This window comes from Akebia trifoliata, chromosome 4 (assembly GCF_017979445.1).
Source record: "Akebia trifoliata isolate Shusen 1 chromosome 4, ASM1797944v1, whole genome shotgun sequence".
NCBI classification, from domain to species: Eukaryota; Viridiplantae; Streptophyta; class Magnoliopsida; order Ranunculales; family Lardizabalaceae; genus Akebia; species Akebia trifoliata.
This window is the reverse complement of record NC_141378.1, coordinates 15,113,662-15,134,243: the sequence shown is the minus strand read 5'-3', so window position 1 is coordinate 15,134,243 and position 20,582 is coordinate 15,113,662. Positions and strand designations below refer to the sequence as shown.

Sequence of the window (20,582 nt, the reverse complement as noted above, 5' to 3'; positions counted from 1 at the left end):
CATAATAACTAGGTGGCGACTCCCAAACTTCAAGGGTCAAAAACGGATCCGCACACCCCGCGGATCGAGGGTGCTTTCAAATACGATTTTCTTCTTTGTTTTTGAGATATTGGTATAAGTGTATCTAAAACAGAACCTTATGTTATATAAACTGATAATGGGTGTACACAATTCCACGGATCTTTCTCGTAATTCTTGAATTATAACATATGTAGTTCGCTCCATATGTAACTCTTTGGTGTGGTAATACTCTGTGTATTGGTGTTTGATTGGTTTTTATTTATGGGCTGATCCCATGTTCGCCATATTAATTTCTTGTTAACAAGCTACAATTATTTACCTCCTCATCTAAAATAATGTTTCTTGTATTGTGGTATATTACCGGAAGTTTCCATGAGCAAACTGCAAAGGAAAAGAATATGATGAAATACAATTAACAACGTTGAATACTGTACACTTATTATGTTTCTCAAAGGATTTTTTCTAACCGAAAATCACCTCTAATTGAGGCACAGAATAAATAATATAGTTGAGATGGGACAATAATCCTAAGGATTCACAATAAAACATAAACTTTAAAAAATCCTCTTGTGAATTGTGATCCTAGGAATCTGTGTTACTTAGAACAACGAAAAGACTAGCCATCTTACTTTACCTTATTAGAGACCTTCAAAGGCTTGGAAGGCGGCATACTTGTTAGAGAGAAGGAGAATCCATTTGGCATTGAGAGACGTTTATGGGAAGGGGTCATCGGGACTTAATGTCTGAAGTAACCTATTTTCTAAAAGAAATACGTTTTTTTCGGTAACTAATAGATATTATGCTTAAAATAGAAACCTACGATTGTTATACTTCGTTTTGATAATTGCCGATATAGGAAGCCCACGTAAAAGAGTGATCCAAAAACAATGGTACCTAGCTTGTTAAGAAAGAGTGCTTGTTTTAAAGCTATTTATCAAAGCTTTTACTTGCCAAAAAAACAATTATATATATTGTATATCTCCTATTTTTGTTTGGGTGAAGCTATACACACTTCGTCCCATCGGACATCTAGTCAATCACACCATGAAGATCACATAGCAACAAATATTTGAATCCAACGCTGGTAGCTATATTGGCTAAGTTTAAATGAATATCCAATACTCTTCATATTCAAGTCAAGTTTTAGTAAATTATTTGTATCTTAGAAACGATTGAAATCATTTAAGGTTGGTCTTCAAGACATGAATACTTCATTGTTTAGCTGGACGATCTAACATTTTAATCCACATGGCCCCATGTGAGAATACAAAAAGGGTGTTTCTTTGTCCTATTTATTTTGGTTTATTTTCTTCCAAATTCAACATATTATCTTGAATAAGCATCTAATTAATGATTTGATCACATTACCTAGCGTTCAATATTTTTTCTTGAACATTTAAAAAAAAATTTCATGACAGATAATTTTAAAATCTTTACTACTAATTATTCAATTTATACTATTACAAGGAAATAGTGGAATATTTTTATGCAAATCCACTATAATTAATTTTTAGAATTACAAAAGTTCTTTAAAATTGTGTTTGGATTGAGAGAATTGGAGAGAAGAGGAGAGAGAAAATAAATGAATTTCTCTTGTTTGGATTGTTAAGTGATGAGAGAAGAGAAAATAATTGGAGAGAAAAAAAATGTGAGTTTTCTTTCTCCTCCAAATGCGGAGAGAAGAGGAGAGAAATGGTGAGAAACACTTTTAAAATATATTTATAATTCCAACTCTACCCCTAGATATCTTTTACGATATTTTAAAATTTCGAAGTTGTCCCAAATTATATTCTCTTAGAGAAGAGAAGATAAACTCAATTTCTTTCCATCATGTTTGGATTGACAGGAGAGAATTTGCGATAACTTTAAAATTTTAAAATATCTTAAAAGTGATTTAAGGGTAAAGTTGAAATTATAAAATACTTTAAAAGGTTTCTCTCCTCTTCTCTCCGCTTTTGGAAAGAAAGAAAACTTACATTTTTTTCTCTCAAAGTATTTTCTCTTCTCTCCCCACTTAACAATCCAAACAAGAAAAATGGTCAGAAACTCATTTATATTCTCTTCTCTTCTCTCCATTTCTCTCAATCCAAACACATCGTAAATAAATTTATTTGCACGTCCTATTGATAGAGGGTGGCATGTGCATTTTCATGATTTACAAAAATTAACATTTATGAGAGGTTAAAATTATTAGTATAATTAATTTGAGAGTAGGGGTATCAATGGGCACCCATTTGACCAAAACCAAATTGGAACTGAAAATCCCGGTTTCAATTTCTTTTTTGTTAGAATCAATTAGAGATGAGTCTACAATGGAACCAAACCAATAAGAACCAGAGGGCAGTCAAAACCAATTTATTTTGTCATTTGATTTTATACTAAAGATGATTTAAGGTATTCTTTTATTTTAAAATTAATATGTGTTATATAAAATTCTTCAATTTTTTTATAAATTATCGATTGGAGCTTAAAATGTGTCATCTCTTTTAACAAATTATTACTTTAAATAAGATAAATTTTTATTTTTCAAAAAAATCATTAAATTATTTCTTTAGTATAACAAGTTATAACTAAGTTAGTAATTTTGTAGATAATATGATAATTTTTTGAAAGAATTTTTTTAAATAAGGATTGAAAATATTTCTTTGCATCATTCCACTCTTGAGAATAGGAAACAATGGGTACTCATGTTTTTTGGCGGTTCTAATTCTATTTATTTTGGAATCGGACCCCAAACCAAAACCAAAATAAATATAATGACTATGATTCTAAATTCCCTAAGAACCGACCCATTGGCACCCCTAGTTGAGAGATTATTTCATAAATTTCCAATAAATAATTTCATTTTATGATTTGTTAAAATAAAATGTCACTCAATAATCATGGGTCTTATTAGAAAGGACACATGTTAAGGTGCATTAAATACATCCTGGGTATTTTCGATAATACTTTTTTTAGATCAGTTTTGATTTTAAAAAAATTTTACTTGGCAATATGAATTTAATGCACTTTAGCATGTGCCCTAAGGACACACGTTAACAAAACCTAATAATCAATTTAAAATAACATAAATATACTTAAATACTCAAAAGAGGGATGGTCAATTGATTTATATAAAGTAAACTCTTTGAAAATTGCTAGTGTCAATCCACGGTTAAAGCTCTCCGTCCATCACCATAGTGGTTGGGATGGTAGGGATTCCCAACAAAAGTGCATCCCTAGGAAAAAGAGCCCATCTATTCCTAGAAAATTTCGGTTTTCCCTCTCATCCTAGTAGGGGTGTCAATGGATAGCCGAAATCCGAATCCGTATCCGAAAAATTGGATATTATCCGAAAATTTCGGATATCAGATTCGGATAGTTTTAAATATCCGATAGAGTTTCGGATACGGATTCGGATACGATGAATTCGAATTCGATAATATCCGATCCGAAAAGAATAAATATTATTTTATTTTTTAAATAATGATTTTTTTTTCGTTTAGGGTTTAGACTTTAGAATTTCTGTCGAACAGTCGAAGTCTAACACAGTAACACTCGAACTCTCGAACCCATTCAGCGGCTCAGCCATCGCCATTGCCATCGGCCATCGCCCTTCAGGCTTCATCGTCTTCAAGATTTCAACCGTTCAACGATCTCAACTCAATCCCTCGTAGTCTGGCACTCACCTCACCATTGGAATCTCTCTCAGTGGCTCAACCCGACAGGCGACAAGTCGACAACCCCTCGCGGTCACGACCTCACCATTAGAATCTATCTCAGCGGTCAACCCCTCATCTCCTTACGATCTCACCTCTTTGGCTCTTCCTCACGATCTCAGCCCCTCACTGTCACGGCCTCACTGGCATCGACATCGAAATCTTTCTCTCCCTCTCTGAAAGCTCTTAACGACATCGCCGGTTAGAACTCTTTGCTGGTACTCATTCTCCCTCTCCCTCTTGCAGATCTTGGAAAGTTGCTTTCCATGACAGATTTTGTACTCATTCTTAAGAAATTACTGAAATCAATGGTTATTGAAATCAATAGCTTGATGAGAAAAAAAAAAAAAAAAAGAAAGATTGATGAGAAAATTTCCAATGGTTATTGAAATCAATAGTTGTTTCCTCACCAAATTAATTTATTTGTCTTTGATTTATGCGCTTATGTTTGTTTGTTTTTTGTTTTTTGGTAGAATTTCAACTCTACTGTTCTCGTATTTGACTGAACCATAGAGAGGGGAAACCAAAAGGGATTTAGCCATTTAGGGCCCGACTTAAATTAATAAATATTCAATCAAGATCCAATCGAAGTTCCGTTTGACTTCCAAAGGTAAGAAAAGTGTATTTCTTCAATAAATTCCAAGAAGCTTAATTTCTTCAAATTTCATACTTTCTGATTTTGTTTTTCGTCTAATTGATGATCCATAGAATATATGACCTACAAAATGCCTGATCCATATATTTCATAAAGTATGTCATATAAATGATGATCCATATATTTTATGGATTGTCTAATATATATGATCCATATATATCTTACCTTTGGAATTTATTACATGATCCATAAAATATATGAAATCCAACTATCAATTAGAGCAGGTTTCATACTTTATGAAATATATGTTTTTTGTCTAATTGATGATCCATAAAAACATGCTCTAATTGATAGTTGGATTTCATTTTTTCTGCTTTTTTCATGAGCCTTGATCCCAACTCTATAGAAATAGGTTCACTACCATTTTATTACTAAGTAGTTTAGATCTTTTGTGTTTTGTTAGATCTCCGAGTTAAGAGGGGATTGAAGTTTCAATTCTTCATGTTTAGAATTTTTAATTATGTTTTTGTTGAATATTATCCATGCATAACTTTTGAACCTTTTTGGTTGTTTACATTTACTGACAATAGGTATAAATTTCATTTCGTACAGTATTCGGATCTTCTCCATTGCTGCTATCATCTGCATATTTCTAGTGCTTCCTCCGAATTATTATGGGCAAGAGATGGTTCACAAGAAAATTCCTTCAGAGTCTTTAGATGTTTTTACCATTGCTAATGTGAAAGAAGGATCGAAATGGTATGACTTGAACTTCTCTTGACGGATCCTAATCATCAAAGTGAAGAACCATATCCTATATCTTTTAATTTTGACTAGTTTTTGAAGTTGTATGCACAAGCGTTTATGCATTTCTATGTTTCTTCTCATATTAGAAAGCTTTAGTTAAAATGCCACAACTTTTTTTCCTCGTATCCACATAGTTGCTACTAAATATGTTCCGAGTCCAACTCATTTTATATTGAACTATGGGTGTGTTAGTATTCATAATTTAGTTTCCAATATTCTATATTACTGTTGCAGGCTTTGGGCACACTGTGTTGCCTTATATTATATGTCATATCTTGTTCAACCTGCGTTCTTCTATACTTTGTAAGATTACTTTACAATTGTGATTTTTTTTTTTTTAGTTTCTTTTGTAAATGAATATCTTGAAAGACTGTTTATATGGATTTAGGAGTACAAGAGCATTGCTAGAATGAGGCTAGCACACATTACTAGATCTCCTCCCAACCCGAGTCATTTTTCAATTCTTGTTCGTGCCATCCCATGGTCAGCAGAAGAATCCTACAGCATCTTAGTAAAGAATTTCTTTTCAAATTATCATGAAGCTACGTGATTCTGTATAATTATATCTTTTATGTAGGTCTGGGATATTTTTCAATTTCTACCTTTTAGGCACATTACTGGGGCAAAACTATTTTCATTTGTAGAATCCTGCCCTTTAACTTTGGCATGGATAGAAACCCTTCTTTTGGGTGTTCTTTGATGTTTTACTCCTGATGTTTAGCTATTCTTTGTTTGCAGAATGATGCAAAAAAGATGTATAACAAGCTTTCACAAATTACAACCACTTCTACTGGACAGACTTGTGAACCATGTCTAATAAGATGTGGCCTCTGTGGAGGAACAACAAATTCTTTCAAGATACTACCTAATGAACCTCCACATCTTGAGGAGAAACCTAGCCTTGACCACTTGGATTCAGATAAAAGAGAAAAGGTCAGTATGCTCCATTTGAATTCAGTGTCCAAATTTAATCTAGTGTGTATTTATTATATTTGCATACTTGACATGTAGTTTGTGCTGGTTGGATCTGTTTAAATGTATTTTGATCTTCTTTTTTAAGTGATTTTTCTTGCTGAGCATTAAATTCTGGGTTAATTTGATTCACCTTCTACAAGTGATTTCACCTTGATAATTTCTAAATAGTAGTGTGTTTTGCCATAAACATTGTCAGTCTTACAACCGAGATTAACTAATCTTACGGTCTTACCTGCCTTCTTTGGGAATTAATAGTCTTCTTTTCTCAAATGACTAAAAACCATAATTGATAAAATGATATTAGTTTGGGACGATTGACTCGAATCTCTCCTGCTTTAGGCAGGTTGGTAAAAGCCTCATTTGAAGTGCTTGTTTGTCTTATTTTGGTTCTATTATTTATAAAGAGATGAGGACAATTGCCATATAATAAGAGCAGAGTTGAAGACACTTGCCTTAATGGACAGCATGGATAGCTATATGGTTTCAAAATAGGAGGGCAAGATGGAAGACAAAGCAACTTGAGAAAGATTATGATCTCCTAAAGAGACAATTTGAAGTAATTAAGGCTGATAATGATTCTCTCCAAGCTCAGAACAAGAAACTTCATGCAGAGGTAAGAGTTTAATTGAATTATGCTTTATTTGAATCACTTTATTAATTATTTATTTATATGGTTTTATTTTTATTTTTTTTATATCTAGATCTTATAAGATCCTTGATATTGGTGTAGGATATTTAATTTTGTAAATTTTCTTTTATGGGATTGAACAATTTTAAATTTTGTGTTTAGTAATGTGTTGAAGATGTTATTTTCTTTAGAAATATTATTTAACTGCTATAGAGGAAATCTTTGTCACTAACTGGTCGTGTCTTTCACTAACTCTGGTCACATTTTATTGGTAGCCTACTAATGATACTGACAAGTGGTCGCAAGATCAGGAGGCCATAAGCCTAATCCAAGAAAACAAGAAGCTCCAAGCACAAGGTTACGACAAAGATCAGCATGAGTAATGGACTGGCAACTGTAAAAATGTATCAAAATGGGAATGCAAATAAGCTCAGCTATGGGTTATTAAACGGTGTGTGCGTTAATGGTAATGGCAATGGAAATGGTGTGCACTTGTGAACACGATGTGGTATAATATTTTATTTTATGATCATGTTGTGTTGGGTCAATTTTGTTGACAGTCCTCTAGATTGTGATATGTACAGTAGTATGGATAAATGTTTTAGCTCTCAAGTGACTGATTGGTGTAACAGCGATGGTTTTGAGCTTTTTAAATGGGACATCCTGTTAATTTCGAGTAAAATATGGTTAAGGGTGTAGAAATTTTCTCTCTACATCCAATTCATAATTTCGGATAATTTCAGATAGTAAACAAGTTTCGGATAATTTCGGATAAATTTCGGATATTAAACAAGTTTCGGATAATTTCGGATAGTAAACAAGTTTCGGATAATTTCGGATATACATTTCGGATAATTTTCGAATATTAAATTTCGGATTCGAATCGGATAATATCGGATATCCGATAATTTATTCGGATACGAATTCGAATATTCATTAGTGATATCCGATCGGATTCGAATTCGGATTTGGATATTGCATTATCCGATCGGATATGTATCCGTTGACAGCCCTACATCCTAATGCTCAACCTTGGGGTGATGCTAGAAAAATTCTACAAAAGAGAAAGGTAGAAATTATTTACATCAATTAATTTTTTTTCAATTCTTTTCTTTACATTAACTAACTTAAAAGGCATACTCTACAGTTCAACTTAATTGGACTGTATCCAACGAATGGCTGAGATGGGGCTACAAACCTGATCCCTAATAAAACTAATCCCTATGGAGATTAGAAAAGTCCCCATTGGAAAATACTAGACTTAAATCCGGCTTATAAAAAAACAAGAAGCCTACGATTGAGATGGAGAATATTCCTAAAGGTTCTCCAAATCAATCTCTAGGAAAAGTAACCTTCATCTCAACCGTATGTTGACATTAGAAAGTCCTTTTATGTCTGATGTATTACCAGCTACAGAGGGATGTCAGTGGAAGACAAAGATGAGTTTCAAGGAGAAATGACACGCACCTGACACTTAGATCCGTAACGGCAGTTACCGAAGTCCTCCCACGTTCGACAAATCTCCGTCTTATACGACGATCCAGATTCCATGGCCGGCCTCCCCCGGTTTCCAGGTGATGATCCGAACAGAATTCCGTCCATCACCAGTACATCTTCTTCTACCTTCACCGGAGTAGAGAACATAGGTGGAGATCTCGATGGAGGTGTCTCCAGATTCTCAATTGCAGACAGAGGAGACGACGAAGATGAAGACAAGTTCGAGTGCTGTTGCAGAAGTATTTGATGAAACTTATCAGAATCAATGGCTGGTGGTACGAACACGGATCGAGAATAACGGATCAGTGGAGAATCCATATCGAAAGGATCCGATGTTGGAGAATCGATTCCGCGGCCTGTGAATGGAGGATATCGTGATTTACTGTGCAGTAATTTGAGATTCTTCTGTGAATCAGTTGGAGAAGCGCTTCTGCTCCCTGTTATCTTCGAATTGAACACATTCATATTTGCTTTGCTTGGCTTGATTCCTTTGTTTCTGAAGCGAAAACAAAGGAATCAGAAGTACAATTACTCGAATCGAAACCAAATAATTAAAGAAAATTTGCTGAAATTCGTGGATATTAGTTTTAATTTCTCTTTTTCCCGCCAGATCGATCAAGAAAAAAGAATAAAAGAAATCAAGAACGTTCTCTGGTTACTCATCAGAGTATCTCAGACCTATGAACGAAATAACAGTTTACAAGAGCTTGATCCAAATAAAGAGCCAAAAAAAAAACAGAGTAATTACAGTCGAAAATAGAATCAAGCATGTCTGAACCTGGAAATTGAATCTAGTTCCACAAAATTAAACGAGAGAAAAAAAAATCGAAGAATTTCTGAAATACCAGGACGATCGGCCGTGATTTTTCCAGTTTTTTGGGGAGATTTTCTAAATGTGACTCGATAAAACCCTAAAACATTATCCGATCCTAATAGCAATTAGAAATTAGATATATAAAGAAGTTTTTTAACGAAATTCAGCTTTTCTTTGAAAGAAAACAATCGAGTGACGAGGAGGGAAGGGAAGGGAACAAAATTTTGATTTCAAATTTGTCCTCCAACATTTTCAAAATTTCCAAAAATCCAAAATGTGAGAACGAAAAATTTGCAGATCGACTTCATTTTCCATCGTTTTCGAAGAACAGCTGAAGCTCTTCACCTTCATCTACAACTACAATGGGTTCCCAAAACCCTAAAATGAAACTTCGACCGATAGTTCGTATTGGGATCTTTCTCATCTCTCACAGTGCTTTGTTAGGTATTTTATTTCTCATTCTCTCTTTTTCTCTCAAATCGATCATCTGATTACGATACTGATCTACTGTTCTTCTCTGTGGGTTTTTGGATTTAGTGTGGTGTGCTGTGTTGTGGGGATTGTGACTCTCTTTCTCATCCCTATTTTGGCCAAGAACACCTACATTTCTGAGAACGCTCTCATGCCAGGTCGATCTCAAATTAATCCATTTTTTCTTGTAAATTGAGGGAAATTATGAACTTGTAGTAGCAATTCTCATGCCCATTAACATAAATTGAATTTATGGATTTCTAGGTTTTGTGAAATTTAGATTGGTGGACGAAATTGGAAATTGACGTTGGTTTAACTGAGTTCTTGTACTTTCTTTTTTTTTTATATAATTTTTTTTGTTTTCAAGCCCTGATTAAGAGATTCTATTGTCACCAACTTTTACTTATAACGCACCAATCATTTTGAAATTGACAGATTGTTTATAGGCTAAATTACCATTTCGTGGGCTGAATGTGACGAAATTCCAATTCGGGCTCACTGTTCATTTTAATTCTCAAAATATGAAGTGCAAGATCGCAGGTTCTTCAAAGTGATGATCTTGCTGATATTTTTTTCTTCTTTTCAAATTGACAATCTCCCTGGTTTATATAGCGAGGATCTCGCTAAAAAGTGGTGAACTTTCGAGATCAACACTTTTATAACCAGCAATATTGTCACTTTTCAAATAATTATCAGCAATCTCGCCACTTTATATCAGTGAGATCGTCACTTTGAAGAACATGCTATCTCGCGTTGGGAATATCGTACAGTGAACCGGAATGGGAATTTCGTCAAAGGTTGATCACGTTTTGCGAAATTTCTCTTGTTTATATGTAAATTAGTGTGTTGTGAGTAAAAGTTGGTGTGTTAATAGAATTTTTCTGCCTGATTTTGACTAATAAGGTTCTAATATTAGGCTCTATTAAACTTTTGGAAAATACTCATATGGACTAAACATGATTAGCGGCCATTAGATTATACGTATTTCAGCTTCCCCAATGTGACATGCATGCTCAATGGATTCATGGAAGCCGTTTGATTTAAATATTTACTTTCCTGATTTACTACTTATATGTTTGATTTAATAAATTTAGTATTTCACAGGTTCCGCCAATCCCACATTCTCTGGTCTCGACACAATGGAGGCAAACCGATTGGTTAAGGATATAATGAGCTCGAAACGAAAGTCGGGAGAAGCAGGAATGTATGTACTATCTCCACGTAGCATTATACCATTTTTTTTTCCAATTTATATATCGATATCCATTCAAATTATTTTACTACGATGAGCATTATTTTCAGTTGGTCACCTCAACCGACCATTATACATTTTTTGTCCTCTTCTTGAATAAGTTTATACTTCAAAAAAAAAAAAAAATCTATTTCTTTGATGATGTATGATGGTAAGCAACAGAGTGGGATTTCTTTTGATAGGAAAATTACCCTGGTTTAAAGTGTTATAATTTAACTGACTTTGTTGACTAATAAGAAACTTTATTTTATCCAAGCGTTCAACCATTAGCAAATAATGCCTTTAAATCTTGTAAATCCATGGTTGGTTGCAGAAAATAGTTAGCAAAACTGGATTATACCATTATATTGAACTTGTACAATTGCTTCACAGTTCACACCCCTATATGGTTAAATTATTGATTTTGATATATATGTGAGTCCCATCGATCAAAAAAAAATATATATGAGTCCCGTTCGGCAGCCAACGTTTGGGAGCCAAAATTTGTCCTCTATGGGCTAAAAGTTTTGGATTGGGATGATTTTTGGTGGGGCAATGTTTGGCAGCCAACGTTGGGAGCAGATTTTTTTCCTATATGGGTTAGAAGTTTCAGAATGGGCAGATGGGACTCACATTTGGCTGGATCTCATCAATATTGTGCACTATTTGGCTGTACATAGACAAGGTTTGCGTGTAAAGGTGGAGAAATTATATTTATTACTTAGCTCTAAATGGCTCGAGGTTGTTGGTGAAACACTTGAGTTGATAGGAAAAATTGCTAAACGTTTAAATCCTCAATGGAAATTTGGTATCTCTGTCTCTGATTACATCGAAGGCATGGCTACACTCACAAGTTCATTGTATTATCAAGTAAGCATCATAAATGGTCTGTGTTGTTGTTGCTAGACGAACAAAGTATAAAGAACTAGCATAAGGGAAATCTAAGCACAAACAGTCAAGCACTAGGCATGGAACCCATATGATGTACCACTACACATGATGCATGTGCAGGGTGTGGGGTTCACCAGTTTATGGCGTCAATCACCTAGTCTACCACCTTATTTTGGATAATATGTAGTTTGTAGATCTGATGTTTCTATCATCTGCTTGGATGAATTTTTTGGATTTAAGAATAATGATAAACTGACTCAAAAACTGATGCTCAAATATGGTCAACTGACATGGAATGTGCACAGAACCATATATTTTCCATGTGTATCTCAAGGAAAAAATCTGTGGTTCTGTGCACATGTTTGTTTATATTTTTTTTATTCAGTTTATCATGACTTTTTCTCCTCAGGTAATATCCATTGATTGGTGTCCCCCACCCCCCCACACACACTGCGTGTGATCCATGAATTGTTATGCTGTTGATGGTATATTTTTTGCTTTACCTGATGGGTATTGCATGCGTTCTCATAGAGGAAAACTGAAAGAAGCTTCACTTTTGTCATTCAATTAAGATACTGATGTTTTTCATTTCTTTTCTTGATAGGCACTAGGTGTTCCGACTGGTTCGCATGGTGCTTTCTGTGATTACCAAGGTGATGCAATTACTTTGGAGATTTCACCCAAAATTTCTTTGAATAATGAGGCCAGGCGATTTAAGTTCCTTCTACGGGGCGACAGGTCAGCATTCACACACTTTTTCCGTTCTCTTTAGGATTTGCCTTAGATAATTAATATATGCAATTTCTAATCCCTAGGGTATGGTTCTGGTCATTGGTTATTCTAAAGTAGTGTTGTGGGGATTTGGTCTGTGGAAAGCTAAAGATCTTTCACTCTACTTTTGTCATTGAGATGGCCAAGCAAAGTTTTTCTATTTCGGCACCAACTTTTTTTTTTTCTGATGGGTGAGCTGGGCTTGAACCCACTACCTCAAAGTTGCTTTGCAATGTGTTAAACCTACTGAACTATGGGTCTAATACCACCAACTTTGATCTTGGCTAAGAGAGAAATGAAATCTTTAAACTTCACCAAATTTTAGTGACAAATTAAATATTGGAAAAATTTTATGGTTCAGTTGACATTGGTCAAATTTCAAGACGTTTAAATTTTTGGTTAGGCCTAGTTTTAAGTTTTATTTTTGAGTTCCTATTTCCTCTACTTCCATGATAGGTCTACCTTAAATGTTTAATCACCGGTGAGCAGGGGCGGATTTACAGTGGGGGCTGTGGGGGCACTTGCCTCCACAAGAATTTTCAAAATTCTATGGTGGGAGTTCTGATCCATCTTCCTTGTTGGGTTTTATGCATACACGTGTTACTTCATCCTTGTTGACTACTCTTGTTGTAAGATTGCCCTCAGAAACATTTTTCTAATTGGGTTATTACTAAATTATTTAGTTAAAACCATAACAATCAGAAGGGAAATGAATCCCACATATTTTGTTTTTTGTTTTCTAAATGCTTGCCAGAAAACATGCTCTAATAGGGAAATAATATAGGCATCTGCTTGGGTTTTAAACAACCTTGCTAAACATCAATTTGTGGTGTCTATTGATGGCCATGCTCTTGGATTTGCGGAAGAAAGATCATTGCCATTGTTACATACAAAACAAATACATTGAAAAATGGGCCTTTAAAACAAGACTGCAGTGTAGCATATTAAGGACATGGGTGTCAAGCTTGGGAAGATCTAGGCCCTGAATGTCCCTTTATAAATGATGGAATGTATTACAAGGGCTTGGACTATTTCGACCCATCTTTTGAAAAGTCATGGAAGGTTTAATCAATGTCAGATGCAATCATTTTCTAGTGCAGGGCAGAGTCTTTGCCTGTGGACAGGTTGGGTTTCTTAGTCCTTTTCAATGTTCTTAGTTAGATGCCTATAATCCTCAACGACTTCATCCCTAGCAAGGTTAGTGCTAGTGAATGTGTTGATTCTTACCATATCCTTCAATAAGTGAACTTCTACTTGATTCATCAAGTGTTTCCGAGTTTGAATTATGATCCCATTGTGCTATAAAATTTGAATTTGGTTGCATTAGCCAGAGTAACAAATTTCAAAATAATCTAAATTTTATTGCGTCCTTGCAGGAAGTTGGCAATATCCTTTATGTCGTAGACAATGGTGCGGGTGTCTTCTCTTGAAGCTCAAAGGAAACAGCAAGACTTGTTGCTGAATGGTTCAGCTCCAAAACAAAAGAACTCAAGAAAATGTTCACAAACGCACTTAAACTATCACAACCAGAGGCCGTGTTCAACATTGTTAAGGACATCCATGATCTGGCAACATCGGGTATTCGTTGATTACCTCATCTTTCTTGTGTCCAATCTAATTAAAATCATCTGGTACTATGGTTGTAATCATTATGGGTTTGACTAGTGTCATGTACAGCTAAGTTTTAATATCGTTCTTTGGATTTGTAGCATTAGATGTGAGGAGTGAAATGGATTTGGAATGGTAACTTTTACTTATTAAAAAAAATGCCTTGCATTGTTTGAGCATTATTTCTCAGTTAGGTAAATCTAATCTAGTTTTGTTAATCTTACTAATGTATTCTTCTCTCTCTATTAATAACTAATGTTAGGGACGGCATACAGAAGCTCTTCATAGTTATTGTATTCAAGGGCTTTTATGCTTTCTTAGTTCTGTTTTGTGAGTTGAGCTTGAAATGCTGCAAATGTGGGTTCTCTATACTCACTAATTTCATTAGCTTGTTAGAACAGTGAATGAACCATGAGAAATCATAATACTCTGTTAAGGCTATAGAACTCCCACACTTGGATTGTATCTTTTACCTTGTTAAGCATTTCATATAGTAGGGGAAAAAGGCGAAAACCTTATGCATTAATAATGGCCGTTTGAGCAGAGTTCGAAGTTTATTTTAGTAAAAAAAAACTAGTCCATCATCAGATTTTCAGATTAGGACCTTAATTGAATCCATTTCTAATATAAGGGATTTCTACGTGTTCCCTTAGGATACTTGTTAACAAAATCCTTATATTAGAGAGATTCTATTGCCACACCAACTTTTGCTTAGGATGTTCTTCGTAAAAGTGGGTGTGGCAATAGAAACTCTCATTTATATGCATTCAAACGAAAGGTACTCTTCAAATTGATCTTGAACATTTGGTTGTTTATATTTTGTATCATTGTACAAGAAGAATTTTGTTTTTTAGATTATGAAGGGTATAATAGTCATTTGACAATAATAATTTCTCTTCTCTTCTCTTATGAATCCTAACCAAACAGAAGAAACTTGACTTTTTCTCTTCTCTTCTCTTTCAATCCAAACAGGGTGAAGAGAAACTTCCCTTCCCTTCCCTTCCCTTCCCTTAATGAGTTTCTCTTCCCTCCCCTTCCCTCAATCCAAACACAGCGTTATAGTTCGCGGGAGTAGAAAAAGCGCCTTTAAGAGAGAGAGAGAGAGAGAGAGATGTGGTCCCCTAGTGGCATCTTGAGAGAGAAAATGTGGTCCGCTAAACACGTGGCATCATTGTCATCCACGATCACTGTTCTGCAAGAAAGCCCTTGGGGAATCTGATATGGCGAATAAGAAGTTGTAGAACACTGTTTAGCGGGGACGATCACTACCTTTAACTCGTATCTTTCGGAAAAGCATCTACGGTTATGTGAGCGCCAGCACATCATTGTGTCACCTTTGTGTCTCCCACCCCAACACAACGCTTGAGAAAATGCAACACCTTCCCTCTTTGTCAATAGTCTCGTACGGTGCATACGTCCTTGATTTGGAAACCACCCATATTGAGAAATTGGTGTTACATGCGGAAATGAAGGGTGGGCGCTTGTCACATTGGACATGCTCTCTAACGTGCCTATGGAAATGTGTATTAGGTCTTAACAAATTAATAGAAGACCACCTTGGCACAACAACCTAATTTGAAGGTACTTAATCTATATAGAAGGCAGATTGGTTGGGGTGGCACTAGCAACGAGCGACCATTACATTTTTCACAACTAAAATTTTAGGATATGTTTGATTGCACATGAAAAATAGGGTGAAAAATTAATTTTCATGAAAAATGATATTTTTCAAGTGTTTGATTGCACATGAAAATGAAAATTCATTTTCCACCCCATTCAAAAAGTCTACTAAATCATGGATTTCACTTTCCCATCCATATAGGTGGAAAAATGAAATCCACCCATATTTTCCATTATCAATTCTTCCCTATCACCACCACTACTACCACCATTACACTAACCTCGTCGTCGTCGTCATTGCCGTTGTCACCATCGCCATCGTCGTCGCCGTCGATTCTGTCTCCGACCACCTTCTCTCTCTTTTATTCTTCTCCTTCTTCTCCATCCCTCACCTCGCCCGTCACCACCACCACCACGTTCTCTTCCCATCTTCCTCACTTACCTCCGTCGTCGCCATCGTCACTGTCATCGTCGTCGTCATAGCCGCCTCCGCCACATTCGTCGCCACATCCTCCCCCCTCCCTCTTCCTTGTCATCTTCTTCTTCCTCTCCCCCTCCTCTCATCTTCTTCCTCCTTCTCCTCTTCTTCTTTTTTCTCATATTTTTCCATGATTTTATCCAAGTGAAATCAAACAATGGAATTTGATTTTCCAATCCTATCTATTTTCCACAACTAATTTTTCATAGATTTCAAATTCCATAGAAAATGACTTTCCATGCAATCAAACATACCCTTAAGGTATAAAGTGTTTGCTTGAGTAAGAGGAATTGAGTGAGATAGAAGAAGGGACGATGCCATGCTTACAAAAACTTCTTATGGATAGTTGCCCAAAGTTGAAGAAGCTTCCATGTGGCTTTCAACATCTCAAATCCTTTTGTGTAAGGAGAATAATGGACATGCATGAAGACTTCATCAAGAGGTTGCGCAACCATGGCGAAGGTGAAGTAGTAGAAGGCGAAGGAAATTGCTTTGTAAGTTTCTCTATTCCCTATTTTGTAATATTAAACTACCTTAATTATTTTAGAAATATCTAAAGCTTTCCTTTGAAGTACCTTTCCTTATATAAGTATCAATTTCCATGCTTTTATTCATGGGGGAATTCCCAAAAAAGGTAGAGAAAAATTGAAAGTTTTCCTAAATGTATTAAAAAATTAAGAAAATTTAACTAAAAATAAAATCTCAAGGGCTGTTTTCAATGAAATGAAATGTCATTTTTTTGTTGTTGTCATGATTTACAAAATTGAACGTTGGAAACTGTTCGGGGTACAATAGGCCCAAAGGCTATTATTTGGTACTGATTTCATTGTCTAATGTGTGGGTGTTTGGGACCGATTCTAAGATCTAATGCTTGGTTGATTAGAACTGTTTTCAGGTGAATGTTTTTCAATTTTTGAGGTGCTTAAATTTGGTTGACCAAATTCAAGATTTCAAGTATCTTACATTTTTGCAAGATTCATGAAAATTTGTAAAATTGAAAATTCCAGATTAGTTATTGAGTTGACTCGATGTAACGTAGGACCATAATTGCATAAGTCCCATGCTTTCATTCATTTGTTTTCATCAATTATATTCTCTTAAGAGATTAGTTTTATTTATGGCCTTTATTAGTTTTGGAAGCTTTGATGAGAAGATGCACTAAGGTCTGGAAAGCAAACTAGTGAGTGAGAACGATGTCATATCGATGCTTCTGGGGATCATTCGTAAGATAGGCTTGATCAGGTTGGTGCCTTAAATTGTTGTTGAATTTGTTTAAATGTGACATAATTGTAATTTCATACCTTTCCTTCTTTGTGTCCTTTCCCCCCCTTAACTTACACAGTGTTGGTGTTTCATATCTCTCTCTGTGTGAATTTATGGTGGATTATATACGCGTGCTGTGTTCTAGAGTCAAGAGAAATTTCCTCTCACGCTTCATTAGCTTTTTCTAATCATCAAGGAATGCCACCACAAATTTCATTTTGGCATCAAAGTGAATACGATTGCCTTCTTTATTTTTGAGATCTTTTTACAAGTGTGCGTAAAATAGAACCTTATGTTATACAGACTGATAATGTGTGTGCGCAGTTCCATGGATCCTTCTTGTAATTCTTTGATTCATGCATGTACAGTTGGCTTCATATCTAACTTTTTGGTGTGGTGATACTCTTTGTTTATTGGTGTTTGATTAGTATTTTTTTTTCATTGGTTCTTATTTATGGGTTGATCACACATTTGATAGATCAAGTTTTTGGATCAGTAATCCGCCCAAGTAATGCCATCCAATATATTGCATCTTAAAATAAATAATCTATAACAATCTCAGACAATATTTTATAATTCACATTAATTCAGTTTTCTCATTGGAGATGAGATCTACTTAGATGCTAGATGCATGATCTTTAGCATAAAACAGGTTATGGCAGAAAAGGAGGGGAAAATGAGATGTTAAAAAAGGCGAGAGATTCCCACCAACTTTTACTAAGAACATCCCAATTTACGTAACACGAATGGAGGTTAAGCCTCTAAAATTGCCTTGCACTGCTTGTCTCACTTCAGAGGTAAAGAAGCTATAGAATATGTCACCAAGGATTTCTTAGGCTCTGTGTGGATATACACCTCTCCGCGTAAGAGCAAAAACTCAATCTCTCTCCACAAGAGCAAAAAGCCTCTCCGCGGAAGAGTAGGTTTTTGGCGCTTCTCAACAAAGAGCAAAAAACCACTCCCCGTAAGAGCAAAAATCTATCAAAACGTTTGTCAACTCCCCACAAGAGCAGAAATCGTCAAGAAGCTCTATCCAAATGCAATGTTAGTTCTTGAAGTAAGTTTTACCAAGGCATCGGCCACATTATTTTTCTAGCAAATATGTCACCATGGATCCCTCCATGTCTTGATCAATACTCGAGATACCTTTGTGTTTTATGAAATACTTCTTGACTTTGCTCTTTTCTAAGGGAGTAGGAGCATCTCCAATGGAGATGTTAAAATCCACAAGTTAAAGATGCCACGTAAGTACTTTCATAAGATGTTAGCCCATATCTTACAAGTGAATTTACTAAACGTGTTCAAGAACTCCAACGTAAACACTAATGTGCACAAGTTAGCTACTATTTTGTGACTTTTTAAAAAAAAATTTAAACTAATAAAATAGTAATTGTTGACTATGGTTTTTAAAACTAACATTTTAGTAAGCTGACGTGGTTAGCCAAACTGTTAGCCACAGTTAACACAGGCTAGCATCCGACACCCTTAACAAGTCCACTAATTTGTCCATTGGAGCTTTTGCTAGCTAAAGTTTAGCTTCTAACACTAATATTCAAGACCCAAATGTCTTTATATGAAATCTCTTAACAAAAGAATCCTTCCCCAAAAATTTAGAAAGAAACCCCTCCACCAGGGTTGGTTAAGTAATTTTCATCAAAAATGGTCAGATGGGTGATGTGAGGGGTTCTGACAGATCAAGCAACGCTTCCAAAAGCAAGGTCAAGGCCCAGGCTAACAAGGCTTCAGGCCGCTCCTAGAGTCAGTCAAACTTGGTCCCAAAGAACAAGATCAGGCCAAGTTAGGTTTCCTTCCCAAGGCTAGGGCTGTCAATGGTTCGGATTGGATCAGGATTGATTTGGTACTGATCCAATAAGACTTGGATCAGATCCGAGACTAATCCGATAAGTATTGGATCAGATCCTTATCGGATCAGATTTACTATCGAAACTCAATGATAAGATCCAGACCTGACCCATTAACAATCGGATCAGGCCAAACCTGATTTTATATACAAAATCTAAATAAACTTTGCACATCTCAACAAATATATAATATAATTTATAGAAATTCTAAAATATTATCGGATCAGGTCCTTATCGGATTGGGACATGGTTGATCTAGATCCGATTCATTAAGATATCAGATTGAAACTTTACTGGATTTGATCCCTATCGAAATCCAAAACATCTATGCAAGCCCAAAGTTATGAGATATAGCAAAACGCATTGAATTTTGGGTCTAATCCGATCCATTGACAACCCTACCCAAGGCATTTTCTACATCCGTAGATACTCACAACTTGCAACTCCAACGTTATATGTAATTCTTTTTTATAAAATAATTTATATTAATGCTAGTACTTAATCAACACCTACTTCTTTGTTAATTTTTTTAATATAAAGAAAAGTGGTATGGAAGAGATAATTAAATAGTTTAAAGAGTAGATTATTAATTTATTAAATGTGTTCTCAAATGCAACCTTAAGAAATGAGGTGATAGGTAATACGATTCATTACCTTTCTCTTCTACTCATCTTTTTGTGTTCTTTTGTTCTTCTTTGAAAGCTATAGCTTAATATTAATTCGTAAAGTACAGATTGACAAAAGCTAAGGCACGGGCTTAGATAATACTTCTAATAGGGAATAATAGATTTTCAAGGAAGATCCCCAAAATTCCTTGAGCAGTTATTTGCTTCTTAAAAAAAGACCTCCTATGATGAAAATTGTTATAATTGTACCTTAAATTCTATTCACAATTTCATTAATCAATTTCGTCACTAAAATGATTTGGCTATTCCTATATTTCCATAGATACAATAAACAATGAAAGAAAATAATTACTATTTTGATCCTTTTCCTGCACACAAACAATGAACAGATTAAAGAAGGATTACAAATAAATAAACAATTATTGTAAAATTTATTAGTTTTACTGTATGATCTTATCATTACCTTAATCCCATTTTATTTATTTTTAAGTTAAATTATTATACTTGCATATAGAATATCTTCATTGATGTTATACTTGGTCAACACCTACTTCTTTAAAAAATATTTTTTTCCCCACTTGTGCACCAGCCAGCCCATACCCACATGTTGTGTTTGATTAGAATGGATCCATTAAAGTGTGCGTTTGTTGGGTAGGACTGAAAAAAATGTGTCCTGCAAAATTATGAATTATCAATTTTTACTATTAGTTTGTAATCACTTTTCAT

At 34.9% G+C, this 20,582-nt stretch overlaps 1 protein-coding gene and 2 long non-coding RNA genes across 6 annotated transcripts in view; 2 read left to right on the top strand and 1 right to left on the bottom strand.

Annotated features, from left to right (window-relative positions):
• LOC147404068 (uncharacterized) overlaps window positions 1-8,908 on the bottom strand; it is a 28,233-nt gene extending 19,325 nt beyond the window's left edge. Inside the window, exon 1 of the mRNA XM_086439911.1 lies at window positions 8,192-8,908. Within this exon, the coding sequence (XP_086296037.1) occupies window positions 8,192-8,686 (495 nt within the window). The 5' untranslated portion in view covers window positions 8,687-8,908. The remainder of the gene's footprint in view (window positions 1-8,191) is intronic.
• Window positions 3,515-7,412, top strand: LOC147404069 (uncharacterized). Of its 4 annotated transcripts, none has more exons than XR_015177694.1 (6): window positions 3,515-3,937; window positions 4,193-4,329; window positions 5,356-5,424; window positions 5,510-5,604; window positions 5,860-6,709; window positions 7,000-7,412. It is a non-coding gene; the product is annotated as an uncharacterized LOC147404069 (long non-coding RNA). The 4 variants fall into 4 exon arrangements; XR_015177695.1 differs by having other exon boundaries at window positions 5,510-6,054; window positions 6,436-6,709; XR_015177696.1 differs by adding an exon at window positions 4,927-5,073 and having other exon boundaries at window positions 5,510-6,709.
• Window positions 8,909-9,256: 348 nt separating the features above from the next.
• Window positions 9,257-13,129, top strand: LOC147404067 (uncharacterized). Its single transcript, XR_015177692.1, has 5 exons — window positions 9,257-9,479; window positions 9,573-9,664; window positions 10,611-10,710; window positions 12,233-12,366; window positions 12,856-13,129. It is a non-coding gene; the product is annotated as an uncharacterized LOC147404067 (long non-coding RNA).
• Window positions 13,130-20,582: the final 7,453 nt, after the last annotated feature.